This window comes from Boleophthalmus pectinirostris, unplaced genomic scaffold, assembly GCF_026225935.1.
Source record: "Boleophthalmus pectinirostris isolate CB_2022bp ecotype Guang Dong unplaced genomic scaffold, ASM2622593v1 HiC_scaffold_8, whole genome shotgun sequence".
In the NCBI taxonomy this organism is placed as follows: domain Eukaryota; kingdom Metazoa; phylum Chordata; class Actinopteri; order Gobiiformes; family Gobiidae; genus Boleophthalmus; species Boleophthalmus pectinirostris.
The window spans coordinates 26,119,785-26,136,375 of NW_026571515.1; the positions used below are offsets into that span (position 1 = coordinate 26,119,785).

Consider the following 16,591-nt stretch of genomic DNA (forward strand, 5'->3'; position numbering starts at 1 on the left):
TGGAATACATTAGATTAGATTTTGAAGTGTCAAGTGCTCAAACTGATACCCTACAAGGTCTGAAGTAGAAATCATATACTCTAAAGCACTTTTTCTAAAGCACACGTCTACAATAATAATGGTTAATCTTGTACAATTCCTGAAGCGTTTTGCATGCTATTTTATTTATTTATTATTTTTTTACATGATGTATTTACTTATTTATTTTTTACTCCCATAGCAATGGAGTGGTTGCCCAATCTTGTGGACACCTGGCTCACACACTGTGCAGTTTTTGAAACATTTTGGTTTTTGAGCTCAGGTTCCTCTGGTTCCCCTTGGACACTGCTGTGAGGCTGCAGGACATAGAGGAGGGATACTTTTGGTTCTTCATCTCCTCAAACTGCTCTGACACAGGATGTGCGGAACCTACCTGACTAGTGCTCCTGTTAAACTGCACTGCATCTCATTTCCGAGACCCACTTTTTTGTGCCATTTCTGCAGTGTTAACACAACATAGAAATATGACTGGATGCTGTGTAATACATGTGTGTTGAGCCCTGTACCATATCCTCTTATGATATGCTGCTGAATCTTTGACACTTATTCTGAAGCATCTCCTGTATCGATCCTGATCAGTGCATCTCATTGACAGGACCGAAGCCGATAACTGAAAGGCAGGGAACACCTTGACCTTTCCCATATTTGACCCACTCCTCTGTCCATCGCTTCTTCATTTGTTGGGCTTCTTCACCTCTGTGTCACCTCAGCTCTTTAGGGAATTAGATTGTGTGATTTACAGCTTCTCATCAGCATTTACAACAGGCCATTTAAGCACATCTGCATCAGCGCCAAGAGGAGATCAGTTTGTTGGTGCACTTTAGAGAAGTGTGTGGGTGGTGAAGGACGGTGATTCACAGCAAATAGTCTAAGATGAAGAGTGAACAATACGAGTGCCGTGGAAACAATATTCTCTCAGAGCTTTGTGGGCTGGTCTACAGCTGCAGAGGAGATTAGATCAATATTTCACATCCACGCGCTCTGCTCCTGAGCCCACCGATTGCACCAAGGAAGAGATGAGAAATTTGAGCAAACTTGACAAAACCACATTGGGGTTTTTGTTGTATAACTCAATTGTTGATTGAATTACTCCCAATCAGAGTCTGGTTTGCACCCAGGAAGCCGGATCAATGAGGGCTCTAATCAATCTGCTATGAATGGATCAATTACAAAGTAATTAGGCACAGTGCAGATGAGAGCCACCAAAGAAGCCTCAGACAGTGTGGCATTTCAAGCATAATACCACAATCCAAACCCATAGAGAGGAAAGTGTTCACTCCTCTCATTTGCTCTCATTAATCTGATGAAAGATTATTACACATGTTCTTTGATGAATCTACAGAGTAATTAACACAACAAATGCAAATTTGAACTTCACAGTGCAGCATGAAGGGTTACTCACAGGTGGAAGGGATGTGTATGGCTGCTCTGATTGGCTGGTCTCTGAGGGCAAGGAAGAGAAGGAAGAAGGGGAGGCGGGACCAGCACTGCCCCCTACTGCCAACCTGCTGTCGCTGTGTGTGAGGCATGGCTCACTCTCCCATCAAAGTCCCACCTGCTTAGACACGCTTACACTGCCCTGCTGACCAGTGTCGCTCACAATAAAAGGCGCTCCTGTTTTTCTTCCTGTGGTAGTCTCCTCACGGTCAGGTCCACGAGCCCTGCTGGTCCAGCTCTGAAACATAAAAGAGGAGAGCCAGTGACAAGCAGAGCAGGGTGAGGGAGGGGTGCCGAGGGCCATGTGTCAAAACGGAGAAAAATGACCCAGTAGCATGTGGTCAGACTGAGTCAACAGACCGGGACATGGAGGTAAGAACCCAAACCAGACATGAACAGCACCTGCTTTAACAGACTCCATTCACTAAAATCATGTAGAATAAAAATGTCCATTTGGTTAATGGGATGGCCACTGGTCTGTATGGTGAAGTAAAATAAGACTCACAGATGGACTGGTGACACACCGAGAGTGAAGACAGTAGAACTTGAACATGCACATGAAAAAATATTTAAATAATTGAAATAAATGTAATCACTGACAAAGAAAAAGGAAACCTTTTATGACCATTGGACAACTGTTCTGTATGCAGAGTGTTTTTTTTTCCCAATTAATTAAAAAAGCATAAACCTCTAATAGAAAGTAGCAGTGAGCTCAAATGTCCAGCTCTTATGGTTCTTGGATGATAATGCTGGGATAACCGCACAATAAAGATGCTATCAGTCACGTCGAGCCAAGCAGAGCTACCCCATACCAGGAGTCTACCCATTCTCCATCTGTACCCTTGGAGTGTGTCCTGGCCACTTCCCTCCTGGTCTGTCCTCCCTGAGGCACCACGCAGAGCAGCCTGCTGAATGTTTGCACTGCCTTTATCACACACAAAGAGCTGTTACACCATGCTATGATTGAGATGTTACACGGGAGACAAAAGACAATGGCGCTAATAGAAAGAGGATGCGGACTTGGCAAGCTGTGTGATGCCAAGCGAAAGTGAGAGTTCTGGCAGTGAGTTCAGGAGTATTGCCAAAATACTCAGAAATGACCTTGAAGAGTGGGGAAAGGTCAAAGAGGGGGTTTGCAAGGAGGAAGCAAAGTAGCAATTATCAGTCACTTTCACACATCAAGAGGGTAATGGGAAACACTGGACAGTGGTGGATATTTAGCCGCCACTCAAAGGGAAATCTTGAAACTGTAAGGATTAAGCGCTACAAAACCTTGCCAAATTTATGTTCATTTCTCCAGATTATGAACAAATATTCTTGCCAAATGAATTCTGCATTAGCATTGTCTGAATCATTATCTCCATCATAGTGGCAATTTTAGTTAGTATGACTAAAGTTTAGAATCCACGTTTAGATGAAAGTGACCATGTTTTGAATATTAAATATAAAAATATATTGCTGTGTAATAGTCATTAATTTGCCTAGGACCCAGAATACACAACTGCTTCAATACTTTACAAAGATGTGAGTTTGGTCACCAGTGAATCTCCCCAAGTTCAGATGGGCGTGATTGACAGGGGGATTACCGGTAGCCAATCAGGGACACACAAGGCATAGCCATATCAAAACAAAATATGGCATGCTAATGAAAAAAAAATATCATAAGGGACTGAAAAACATCACAGATTTCTCTAGAGCACTAAACTCTGTTGATCTGAGATATTTTTTATTTTATCTGTAAATGATATGTGACCTGTGAGCTATTTCATTTCACTTGTTGCCACGGAAAAAACTAAATCTGATTGCACGATCATATTTGGTCAGACTCGAGACATGTCAGAGGGCGTGAGGACCAGACTAATATCCATCTGTACAAAAAATTACATAGACTGGCTAGGCAAGGTGTGATTCTTTCAAATTCAAATTCTCAAGTAGCAAGACCAATTCACAATTTTAAAGTGATTTCTTTCCATACTACAAAAGCAAAATGGTGTGAGCAATAGAAAGGCTAGAAAGGCTGCACATTTAACCATTAACAATAATTTCTAATCTCTCTAATAGAAAAAAAGATGTTCAGCTCTATATGTTTCGACTACAGTGCATGCATAGATCTAAATAAGGCAACAATTAAAGACAAGCGCTTATTACTACAGTTTACAGTAACAGCAGCAGGATTAAATGAGCCATGATGCTTCCTGGCTCGCTTTGTCAGAGAAGAACAAGCTCAAGTGGGAGAGACTCTTAGGAGATGATGAACAGTTGTTGGTTTAGGAAAGGAGTGGGAAAACTGAAACAAAAACAAAAAAAAACACTTCCAAAGAAAATGAAAAAATGGAAGAAAAGTCTAAGAGGTGAGGGTAGAAGGAGGAGGGCTGACAAAGGGTGACAGCTGTGACACTAATCCTACCCTTCCACTGTATACACACAAACACACGCACATGTACATGCACACACAGACACATAGCTTCAATCAGTGCATCATTAGCAGAGTTTTCCTCCTCCATCTACATGTCCTCCTATCAACCTGGGGCCCCGCTTTAGTGCTTGTTGTTCTCCGGAGACAAGGGGCCAATTACAGTGATCCGCTCTTAAACCTGCCTCTCCAAAATGCCATTAGAGTCAGATGAATGGAGCAGGGCAAGTACAGTCGGGGTATTAGCAGCTGTGTTAATGCAAGCCCTGGATGTACCAGGAGAAATGCCGACTCCTTGGGGGGGCGAAGAAGCAGTGGGGAGTGGGAATTAACAATAAAAAACATGCTGGGGCTTGTCTGGGGTGCAATCAAAAATCAACAAAGGGAAGAACATAAAAGGGGCTTGTAAATGGATGGGTGGACGGATGAGGGGAGGACACACCTAGAACAGAGAGATCGGACAAGATAGAAAAGCATGGTCCACTGGGTTCAATCCAGGAGGCAGACTGGCACAAAATATTGTCTGGTTGTTTGGAAAAGGGTCAGTAAAGAGGAACAATATAATGGGGTTTGAATTTAGACAGAGAGACAGTGGAATACTTAATTTAATTTGTCTAGGTTAGATGCATTGATTGCACGTGGCTGGTTTTCATTTACTTATTCAAGGTATTTCTTTCTGAGCTGTCAATCAGCAGTATTTTAATATGATTTTGTTTTGTGAATTTCATATTTAAACTGTAGAAACCATTTTGCTGTAGGCTACCATGATATGATATTTAGACAAGCGGAAACTCAAAAAAATAATAAAGATTTCAAATGTAAAAGAAAACACTTCTGTTACAAGGCTGTAAGAAGGCTCTAGCCCTGGGCCAGCCTGGTTCGACCCGGGACACACACAGAGGTGCGCTCTCAGCATGCTGCCCTGTGTTCGCTCCATTAGCGCTAAAGGAGGGCGGAGCTGGTCATATCCGAGCAGATGCCTCACTTCACTTGTCCAGAAAGACTGCTGCGCAGCTGTCAAAGACCCAGTCGTCTCCCTGTTACCTGCTTCACTGGACGAGGTCAGAGGTGGACCCTATAGGAGGCGTGTATGCAGCTGCGCCCATAGACTCACAAAGGACCTGAGTACATTTAAAAACTATTATCACTGTTGGGGTGTCGGCGGGTGCCATCAAGAGTCATTCAATCACAGAGAGGTTATAGAGAGGGAGCGTTGTGATTTTAGGGTGTGGCTTTTACTGTTAAGAAGAAAAAAAAAATAGCCAAAAGGCAATGTAGTAAACAAGTCAGGTTCGTGTCCTAAATAATTCATGATTCCTGTACTGAGGGGTTTGACTTACAAAAATCATTTAACCACTGAATTTTACTTCACTGGGACACTAATTAACAATTGCTACCATTGTATTCTCATCATAACCAATTTGTTTACAATCAAAGCAAAATAAAACATTTTTTGTTAATAAGACCAGCTGGGTGGGGTGTTTGGGAGGTGCACGAGATGAAACCCTAATGTCAAATCCCCTCCAAACTACCCACATAAACATACAATTTTTAATCTTTCAGATCTTTCAACTTCCAAGCAGGAAGCAGCCGTTTAGATGAATGTAGAAGGGTGTATATTTATGTAAACAGTCTAAAATATGAATCTTAAAATATTTCTCTTGCTTTGATCATTTTTGTTGTAGCTTGTGATCAATTGTACCAACATATGCGTACGCCTTGTGTCCTGTCATGGCTTGCCTTTAAATATTAACTAGATCCAGCTGTGAAGGCGTGTAGGAGGGGAAGACACAGGACAGCAGAGGGGGGAGAAAAATAAATGAACATGTGCCCCCCTTTGCCCCTCCTTTACCCTTAGGCTTGTTCCGTACCAAGAGGAGGAACAGAAGACTGTGGGCTGTGGGATGGGTGGAAATGGGGTCCTCACTCAAGATGAATGGACTGGGACCTGGGAATTAGACCAGACAGCGGAGGGACACTTGGAGCCTCGTATGATAGTAAAAGTGCAAAAAATATATATATATAATAAAAAAGAAGGTAATGGCACTGGGCTTTGATGATCACCCCACAACGAGTGATTTATTCATAACATTTCTCTTTCCTTTTGGCCCAATTTGCCCCAAATTCTCCCAAATTTATAATTCATCTCCACCCCTGCTTTACCCTTGGTTTGGGCTGTCCATCCATACCTGCGTCTCCTGTGTGTCTGTCTGTATCTCGTCCCCCGCCCCTCTCCCTTTCTCTCTCTTCTCTCTGGCAGGGTCATACTTAATGCATGAGCCTGTTGCAGTGAGACAAGTCTCGTCTCCACGTTGTCGCCACAGCAGAAAAATACTAGCGATCATGTGAAATAACACTAGAGACATGCTTCCGCTCCATTTCTTCATTCAGGATGTGTCCTTTATTATATGCAACAGAGTGGATTGGATTTCTTTGGAGCATTTCTCATGTTTTAATGAAATTGCTATACATTAAGAGCCAGGACACATGTCAAAGACTGACACGTGCCTATTTTCCTGTCACCATCCTGTCTTATTGGTCCCATGGTTGTTGCATCTAAAAGCTTTTTTCATCCCCTCATGATCACGTTTCCACAACATTTCATCGTCCCATCTTCTGTGCTTCTTCCAATCTTTTTTACTTATCAGATTAATAAAATGCTGCTCTTGCACTTTGGCTTGATGGCTGATTAATTTAATATTTGTTTCTTTAATGGGTGAAAGAGGCTTCACATGCAAACCAATATCTGCCTCATGCCGATACACTTTGTTTAAAAGCCAAGCCAACATGTGTGTGGTGATCGATGATCCATGGTCAGTTCAAAATGGAAATTCAACAGCGGAAAAAACACTGCAGTGTGTTGGTTATCTAGAATCAGGGAACACAGGCAGCGCATTTATCAATACCGACATTAGCATTAGCTCTTAAGGTTTCTCCCTCTCACCACAATGTCAAAGCATCACAACAGGAAGGCTGTATTTTGTCAAGGGCTCGCAAGTTTCTCCCCGCCCCCAACCAACATTTTGTCACAGGTCAAAGGTTAGGGCCACTGTGACACAAAGCAGCAGAAAATAAAGGTTTTAAGAGAAGGCAGGAGGGCAGCCGCCTACTCTCGCTCTTCCTCCTCTCTGGCTCTGGCCATTCTGGTTGCCATGCCAACGGGGTCTCCACGCGCTGAAGCCCCCTTGTACATACAAATTCAGTTATGCACACGCACGGGCAGGGGCTATCATCTTACTGTGCGCACACACGTAGACAGTCCACAACAGGCGATTCCTTTAAAAACATTCACATTACTCTTCTATCAATAGGATATTGTCTGTGGTTATATCTCCTCCATAAAAACTTGTTCAGCCGAACTGAGTACAGTTTAAGTCTGTGCCAGTCCTAAGCCCAAACAAACCAAACAGCTGCACCAGAAATTTTACTTATAAGAGGGCAATATGGCTAAACATTCAAATTACATCTACCCCAGCCTGTATGTTACATTAATATGCAAGTGAGATCAAGCCAAAACAAGATTGGGTCGACCTTGAAAAAGAAACATTGAAAGAAGCGATTACATTGCGTGAGCCAAAGAAATAATTTATGCTTTAGTAGTATATTTTGTATTCTGACTTACTGCTAAAAAATGTATGAGCTCAAACCAGCTACAAAGTTATTCAACTGTAAGAAACAAAAGTAACGGAAGAACAAATATTCCCTAAATACCAGGACAAATCTGCACTCTCTCTTTCTCTCTTCCCACATAAACCCACAGTCACTCTCTGAATGCCAGGAAAGATTCCACAGGAGTGATTTATTTATTGATGTTTTCCCCCTTAAGACACAATAGGAATGGTTGAATAAAAAAAGTAGTGAATAATTTAAACTGCAGGCCTTGGACTCATTAAGAGATCACTGAGAGAGAGGTGTAGAGCGATAGAGGGGTGCAAGAAAAAAGGGCTTCACCAATGGAAGATGTGAAAATGAGGATTATGAGGAAAATAAAATATTAATATAGAGATTAACGCAAAAAGTATTTCTTCACATTATTCCTTCTTAATAATGTGGACTAAAAGGTATATCAGGTGGTTCAGGTGGTTCATTACGGTCAGTGGACACTACTAGGGGCTGGGAATCATTAACAAGTTACCGATACGATACGATACACTTCTTGATACAGTGAGCTTTAGATTCGATATGATATATTTCAAACTGTTTCCATACGATTCAATAAAAAATATCATGGTTGCGATACTAAAAGTCTTTGTTAAACCACTTCTTGTGCAAAGTGAATATGAAACACAAACATTTTAATCCTCAAATGTGTCAAATGTGTCTCATAAACGAGTTTCCTTCTTCTGAACAAAATAGAAAGATAATTGTTTTATTACTTATCTGTCTACTATATTATATTTAATTATGTCTTATTTGACTCCGGTCTCTTGCTCTTTTTTGCTACTTATTTAGAATTTATTATTACCATTTATATTTTTTACTCTTTGTTATTATGATATATTGTGATATGTGAGCCACTGTGTCCAAATAATTTCGCTTGTGGATCAATAAAGTTTGTCTAAGTTTAAGATTAAGTCTAAAATAATTCAGTAAAATATGCTAAAAATGTGACCATTTACCATTTACCATTTATTTTTGCACACCCCTAGACACTACATACATATTTCAGCCATATCCTCTTTACAACATTAGCCATTACATTACTTTAACTGTTTAGATAAAGTACATTTGGGCTTATAAATCTAAACAGGTTTTGGGGGAGTACGTACGATAAAAGGCTGGTAATGCTTAAAAAGAGTAGAGTGTAATCCTGCAGTTGAAGTGGATCACGTTGCCTTGATATGCTGTGTGTGTCATGGTGTGTATCGGTGAAGATCAGCCATGTGTCAGCAGGTCAGCTAATCTGTGTTGTCGGCTAATGGAGCGGGCGCTACAGCGGGAGAGGGAGACCAGCCTGTAGCTCTCTTTCTCTCTTCCTCTAACTCTCTTTCCTCTGGGCTGGGGGCATGGGAGCTACTGCAACTCAATGAGATAATATGGTTATTCCGAGCCTTCCAGTCACAGAAATGAAGACATATGGACAAAGCAGAATGACAGAATGAGGAAGGATGGAGGAGGCTGTGTGGTGGACTGTTAAAGCTCATGATCATGGCCAAATTTCTCTTCTTAATCCATTTAGCACTTCTTTTTGTTCAGATTAAGACTTAGAATCTGATGATGCTGAGGCCTGGACAGACGTGAGCATCTTTTTCAATCCTGCGGCAACAGGCATGATGTTATGAGAGCTGACAACACACAAACCTTTTCTATAGAGGCCAAGTCAGTGTTGTGCCGTCTTGTCTGGTTAACATTGGAGAACAGGTTTAAATTGGTTATCTATCAGATGGAGCACTTAAGTTTACCTTAGGCTCAAATCACATCTAAAGGCTGCATAACACTTCCTTCCTCCTTCTGTACATCCAGAGTAAATATTCCCTACACATTCTCCCCATAGACCTTCATATAAAAACAAACTGCTCACAGCAAAATAGAATATTTGACCACAATAATATCCTGAGGACAGTAAAAAAATATACAAACAAGTTGAAATTTCATATATTTTTTCACAATGTTAACGTACAATTCTGCCTGACAAAGGCAGAACGCCGTAACATCATGTTTGGTCAAAAATTAGTTAATATGATTTTGGGGGTATATGAGACCTCCTTTATCATGTGAAGAAATATTGTGAAAAATAATGAGCTCAAAATGGACCTTTGACCCTTATTTGGTACTTACTGTACTACCTTTGTAACATGTGCAAAAAATAAGGAGTCATGAAAAGGCGAAAGTACTGCCTTTTGCCTTTTCATGACTCCTTATTTTGTGTCAGTGTCAGTTTTGAGCTCAATATTTTTTGCATTCAAATATTCTTCATTATACTTCATTATAGCAACCAGCTGTCACATTTTGGGAGCCCTACCTATTATACTTTTATCTGGACAAGATAGAAAATTTTAAGTCATTTCTGAGTTTCACACTCTGGCGAGTTAGGGTCTTTAGCCTTCCCAGGGCAGAATTGTTTAGATATGCAATTTGTTTAGTTTTATACATTCGGCTGAGATTTACATTTAAAATGGGGTCAAACATATGCCTTGATCACTAATTCTATAGGAGCCTTTTGGTGTCCACCTATATCCATTCGAGGACAGCAGACAGCTCCGTCTCCAGGGGTTAAATAATCAATAAATCCCCATTTAATCTTTTCTGTAAGCAAAGAGAAGCATGTGCGTGTCCTTTGCAGCTCAGAAGGACCATTGTCTCTTTAGCTGTGCATGCAGTGTGGCTCCTGTAGGCGTCTTCTACTTCATTAGCCTCAGCACCAGTCAGATTGTGCCCCCGCAGCACAAAGCACGCTAATTACAGACACACCCAAAGTGTCCGCCACAAGATGTATGGGCGATGCATACAAATACGGCCGAACATGCTATGCTGACACTAGCCGTGCTTCTTGTTATGCATGCTGCAAATTGGGAGCATGCACTGTCAAATATATGCAGTTTATGAAAGCGCTAGGTGTGATTACGCTTTCAATTATCACTGTGTTCTTTGTATCAGGATAGTTTAGTGTCTGTTCAGAGGGGAGGTAATGCTGTCCGCCTGACTAAAGAGGGCCAATCATGCCATTATGAAATTACGGACTGGGGCTATTAGAAATGACCTTCTACGGGTGCTCTCCCTACATCCTCCTCTTTGGTTTATCTCTCTCAGTCAGCATCTCCCCCAGCTCCCCTCAAGCCAACATCCACAAGTCCCTGTTTGCTTTTTCACATGCAATCTGACCTTCACCACTACCACTTTATTGCTTTGCTTTAGCACTGACTTAGTGACAATACACAGTGTTTGTACAGAAAATCTCCGTGGAAATCCTTGACTGAATGAGGTTGTGTGCAGCTATTTTTCCACACGAGAGAGGGAGATATGTGGAGATCAGAGACAGGTGAGAAGGAAATATTAGAGGTATGTGATGTTTGAGCTTTAGAGCAGCTTTGGGAAGATAAGGATGAAATTGGGCCAATCTTTAAAACGAAGTCTTCAGGATAAAGGTGTGGAGAGTGGGGCAGACTATGCTTGGTAATTTAGGGCATTTTACTTTGCAGGTGACTGGTATAGAGTTCAGCAATATATGGGCCTGTGACACTTCATTCCTGCATGGTTAAGGGACAGTTAGCTGAATGTCTTTCCACACTCTTCACCCCAATTTCAACAGTCCTGACCATGCACATTTCAAACCTGGATTAACAGATCAAACATCATTCATTCTTAAATGTGCATGGTCTGTAAAGTCAAATCAGAATCAGTTAATACCAATTCAATAACAGACAGGGGTGTGCAAAAATATCAAAATATCAATATATCATATCATTTAATGTGCTGATAGAGTACTGATATCTTGGGTTGATGTATCGATATATCGCCAAGAGTATTTTTTGGTATATTTTACTCAATTATTTTGTTATAATACTACAGTTTGGTTGCTTGCTTAGTAGAAGGAAACTTGTTTATGTGACACATTGGACACATTCACTGTTTTGATGATTAAAATGGGTGTGTTTCATATGAACTTCGCCCAAGAAGTGGTTTGAAAAAGATCATAAATACAATTTAGCCATTATTTTTTACTGAACCGTATCAATTCAATTTGAAATATATCGTATCGACCCGAAAGAGCACTGTATCGAGATATGTATCATATCGTGGCTTATGTACTGAGGAATGTATTGTATCGGCAACTTCTTAATGATACCCAGCCCTAATAACAGAAATACTAGCTACTAGCCACTAAACACCTTGTTAGATATTAAAAAAAAAAAAAAAGTAAAACTAAACTATTCATGAAGTATAGTTGCGGGTGCTTTTAGTGAAATTATATGGGTGAGCCAAATGCCATTCAGTTTGCAACATTTTGTGGCATCTGTCTATGCTTCTGCAGCACTACAACAAAATGTTTAACACCAGGAGTTACATATGAAGGATATATTAGTATTCTGCTCAGTCTTGCACTATAGAAAGGACGTGATTTTGCTCATAAGTATGTGAGAGGAGTATTGAGTGAAGTGCAGGTGGGGGAGGTTTGAACAAGTCTGAAAGAGGGGTGTCGACAGCTCCATGGAGGGGGGCCGGTCCCTGGGGTCAGGTGATAAGTGGTCTATACAGCAATAGAGGACACAGCTGCCAGTGACTTGTGTGACACGCCTGGACAAGAGGGAGCCCATAGGGAACACTGCCACGCCCTGATTGACCTATGAACTTCAGCACAACAGGTTCAATATACTATATTTTCTTGTTCAGATTCCATAATTTTACGATTATACCAGCAGCACAGTAACATATTTTTCTTTTTATTTATTCTGTCCAGACTATATTAATTCCAAAATTCTTATTTCAGTAAAAAAAAAAAGTTTCCAATATTTCTTAGCTTTTCTACTTCATATACTTGTGATCCCCAATATCTATATCATTTATTATAGTGAAGTCCAGTAGCTTTCTAATCTTTTTCATGAATATCTGCACATTAAAATAGTCGCCTTGCCTACACAACTTAATTATACAATAGTGCAGTGATGTCATCTGAAACCCAGCTCCATATTACACCCCAAATTCAAGAAGACATCAGCAAGAGTAGCCAGCAATATATGTGATTTTCAATAGTAGCATTTATCCCATGATGACAAGCTTTGGATTTCAGAGTCACAGGCAGTTGTCAGGGCGTCTTTACATTGGCTGTAATCTCCTCACTTCTTTTGCGACACTTCAGGAAATGAGCTGCTGACAGGGCAAGGTCACACAACATGGATCTGTGTGGAAACATTTACATGAAAAGTCGCCAGCAGCTAAAGGATTTCCCATTTTGTAAGCTTGATACTAGAGAGCTGTGTATTTCCGACATACTCTATAAAGCTAGTGTACAGACGAGAGAAATCTAATCAACTCCAAATTGGTGTTGTCTTTAGGCAGGGCTTTTAAATGGCTCCCAGGACTTGGTTACTCACATTATCCAACAATTAACCAAACTGGACGCAGGGATCTTATAACCCATTATGTTTGTTTAAAGTTGCAAATACAGCACTTCCCTTTAAGTGTTCTTCGGCTAATCAAATCTATGGTCTTCTGGGGATGAAGCTTTTCTAAACAGCTAGTAAACATCTCCACAAAGCACTGAGAGAGAAGATGCCGATTAAAAAGAGACTTATTTGTTGTTTTTTTTTAGATCTTGTTAAACGTCACACCTCAAAAACCATCATGGCTCCATCAGCTTTGCCACAATTCATCTGATACTGCACTTCCTCGTGCAATTCATCAGTGGCATATCATCATATTTATCCAAACCACAGTACATATTTATCCAAATTTGTGCTCAATTTCGAACAAGTAATTTCATTGATTTGTTTGCAAAGAGAGAGATTTTTTCACTTTCTGCCTTGCCTGCATTTATTTTCCGCTTCACACTCAATCCGCAGTGGAACGACAAGTCTATTTGTCAAGCGCTTTTACAAATTCATCAGCTGAGACTTTTTTACTGGTCCTCGCTAACATTTTAAGGAACATTTCTAACGTGATTATCTCCACTACTCCCTTTTAGATCACCCTCAGAAGGAATCCTAATTTTTATGCATATTTCATTGTGTTTATAGTGTTGCAGACTGTGCTCCCAGTGTGCTTTGCTCCACCCTTCAGATCAGCTTGGTCGTGCATCTCTCATCTTCCTGTTGCACAAAAACAGCAAAAGCAAGCTCAGAGCGCTGCTGGTTTGGGTAATTGTGTGGCATGACAGGTCAGTTTAAGCCACTGTGCCTGCCATTCAAATGAGAACATAAAAGACAGTAGAGGCAGAGGGAATGATGGGAAATTGTGTTTTTGATGCATTCTGTGCAGCATTCTTGCTTTTATGTATTCAGAATAGACCACCTGTTTGTGCCTAGATTCAGGTCAGTATTGTCGCGTGTCATTCATTCATTTTGTTGGATGTGAGCATTTGTCAAAAAAGGTGTCAATATCCCCCCATCTTCTCACCGCCATCACCATGACAACCTCCTGACTCCAGCTTCAGCATCTCCCCTCCCCCTTCTTCCACATGTTCCACACCCCACCCCCGACCACACTATACCTCTGAGTCCCACTGTCATATATATATTCTTGTCCTTTAAACCCGTCTTCCTTCTTCTGTTTCCCCTGTGTCACAGCTCCATCTCCAGCTCCAAAAGTGAACTTAAAAAGACCCACTGCTGTCTTTGCTGAAAGTCTGCCTTCTCCCTGCCTTTTATTTGTCAGGCTCTCTGCTCCCCGCTGGTTGGGATTTCAAGACAAAAAAAGGAAAACGTTCCACTTTTTCCCCCCAGTCTCCTTGCTTGCTCATTTTTAGCACAGGAAGTACTCACTCTTATGCAATGACCTCTTGAAGGGCAAATGAAAATAACAACTGAAAAGTACATTTAAGTCCGGCAGACTTAACTACAGATACTTGTAGAGCAGTGAAGTGACTTGAGTGAAATGGTCTAAGATCGGCTGCCTGTGTACTCTCCAGCTATTCTCAAATTATTTATATTATGTTAGATTTGAATCTTTGTTAGATTTGAATTAATTACCAATCTTCATCCTTCCAAAAACAAATGACGTGTAAGATTATGATCACTCACTGTCATCTGCCCTGTATTATGTCTTTATTGCTACTATGAAGATGAATGAATCATACATAATACATTTACAGGTAGAGCTCAGACCAAGGCCATCATCTCTCTATGGAGCCTAAATAAGACGGTCCAGTCTTGAGGGAAATTTGCCGACTCCTGCAGCATCGATATGTTCCTGTGGCCCTAAGTGGCTGACAAAGTCCCTCCACATCTGTTATCATTATCATCAGTAAGCCATTTCAGCTCGGTAACTAAATCCAATCATTACCAATAGACTCAGCAGCCACGATCTATCCCGGTCCAGTGCACTTTAGCAGAGAGGAGCTAGGCTCCCATCAAAAGCTGCAGCGTTATCTGAGGAGTACAGCCACAGACCCCTGCCACATCCGACCCCCTCCACACCTCCACGCTGTCGCCGTGCCAACAGATCAAGGACGTGACATTTTACGGGAACGCCACGCAATTTCCTGCATGGAGTAATATGAAAGAGAGTGACTACCTGTACACAGTGTGCGTCAGCTACCGTCAGGCGGTATTGAGTATGCTTGGCCCTATTTTAATGTTTGCCCCACAGTGCATAAACAGAAAAGCACTATAGAGAAGAATGCCGTTTCATCTGTTTGCTATTTATAATGTTTGGGACGCTACATCACTGCTCTCCTCTCCAGCCTGTGGCTCATTTGTCTTGCTCGACATTTCCTTTTGGGTATAGCCCCAACTGCGACCAGAGTCTCCACTGTCTCTGTGACTCCTGCTTCTCTTTGCTTATGAAAGATGACAGAAAACGCTCTGCCTTGGTCCCACTGAGAGGAGGCGGTGGACCAGGCTGAGCGGAGGATGTAGTAGTGACCTTTCCCTGAGGCTAAAGAACCCACTGATGAGGATTTCATATAGACAGAGGCCAATGGGGTCTGACTATATACATTTACAATATACACACATGAGAAACAAAGGCGCTGACAGCAACATGTTGACACCTTGTGAATGTGGGCAGTCACTATATGCCCTCTGTGCAACTGGACCGATATGGGTTATTAAGCAAAATGTCAAGTTTTACAAGGAACATAGAATTGTCAAATCACAGAAAGCAATGGGAATGTGTCAGGGCCTAATAGGAAATCCATACTGTATAAAAGTACAGGGCACTATACATTTTTCCCCCTTACTTACACATCTGTGCCCATCTTTATATAAATCTCAGTGAAACTAATCGGCTGCTTCTACTTCTTAACATTTGCTAGCATAAGATATATTTTTCCCCATGACATTAAGATTTTGAACAAGATATTTTGACTTCATGGTGCATTAGTAATTGAAACTTTTCTATAGTATTTCCTATACAGTTCCAGGGGCATTAAGTGTACAATAACTATTCAGCACTGGCATGCGGGTTGCATACAACAGGCGCCAACTACACACCTTATCTGACAAAATAGGCCAGAGGCAATATCCTGTGTCCTCAAGGGGCTGGTATCTAAATCATCCTCATCCCATGATAGCCTGGCTCTGAAGCAGCTGATCAGGCTTGTTCTTATATAGGGCAACCAGACAACATGTCAGCAGCCTGTGCCAACTCACCCCAGCCAAACAAACACAGTTTAAGAATCACAACAACTGCCCCTGACCATTTCTCTTTCTATTGTCTTCAACATAAATGGATAAAGGCACAGTTAAAGCAAAGTAGGTCCCAAAACACAGGCAAGTACAGGCATGATGATAGACCTGTTACATTTACTGCTGCTTTGCTGTCCCCTTCTGAGCGACTGTCTGGCCCAAACGCCATTGCTTCTGGGTCATAAATAAAACAAAAGGCGGCTGAGCCGGTGGATGGAGGAGAGGACAGAGAAGGAAGGTGAAGAGGAGGCGGAGGATGGCACTAGGAAAAGATTTAGAGTTATGAGGAAGTATAAATGCTGTATTACGTGATGTCATACAGAGATGATGATGCCATCAGGCTGTAGGTAGTTCACTGAGTTTGTGCAAATGCATTTAGTGTTAGGACAGGTTCTGTAGGCAGGTGAGGTGAAAATAC

At 41.3% G+C, this 16,591-nt stretch overlaps 1 protein-coding gene across 4 annotated transcripts in view; it reads right to left on the reverse strand.

The window, feature by feature from the left end:
- l1cama (L1 cell adhesion molecule, paralog a) overlaps nucleotides 1–16,591 on the reverse strand; it is a 46,555-nt gene that overhangs the window by 20,158 nt on the left and 9,806 nt on the right. For all 4 annotated transcript variants that reach the window (XM_055166062.1, XM_020929575.2, XM_055166061.1 and 1 more), the window contains exon 2: nucleotides 1,442–1,714. In XM_055166062.1, the coding sequence (XP_055022037.1) occupies nucleotides 1,442–1,568 (127 nt within the window). In that variant the 5' untranslated portion in view covers nucleotides 1,569–1,714. The remainder of the gene's footprint in view (nucleotides 1–1,441; nucleotides 1,715–16,591) is intronic.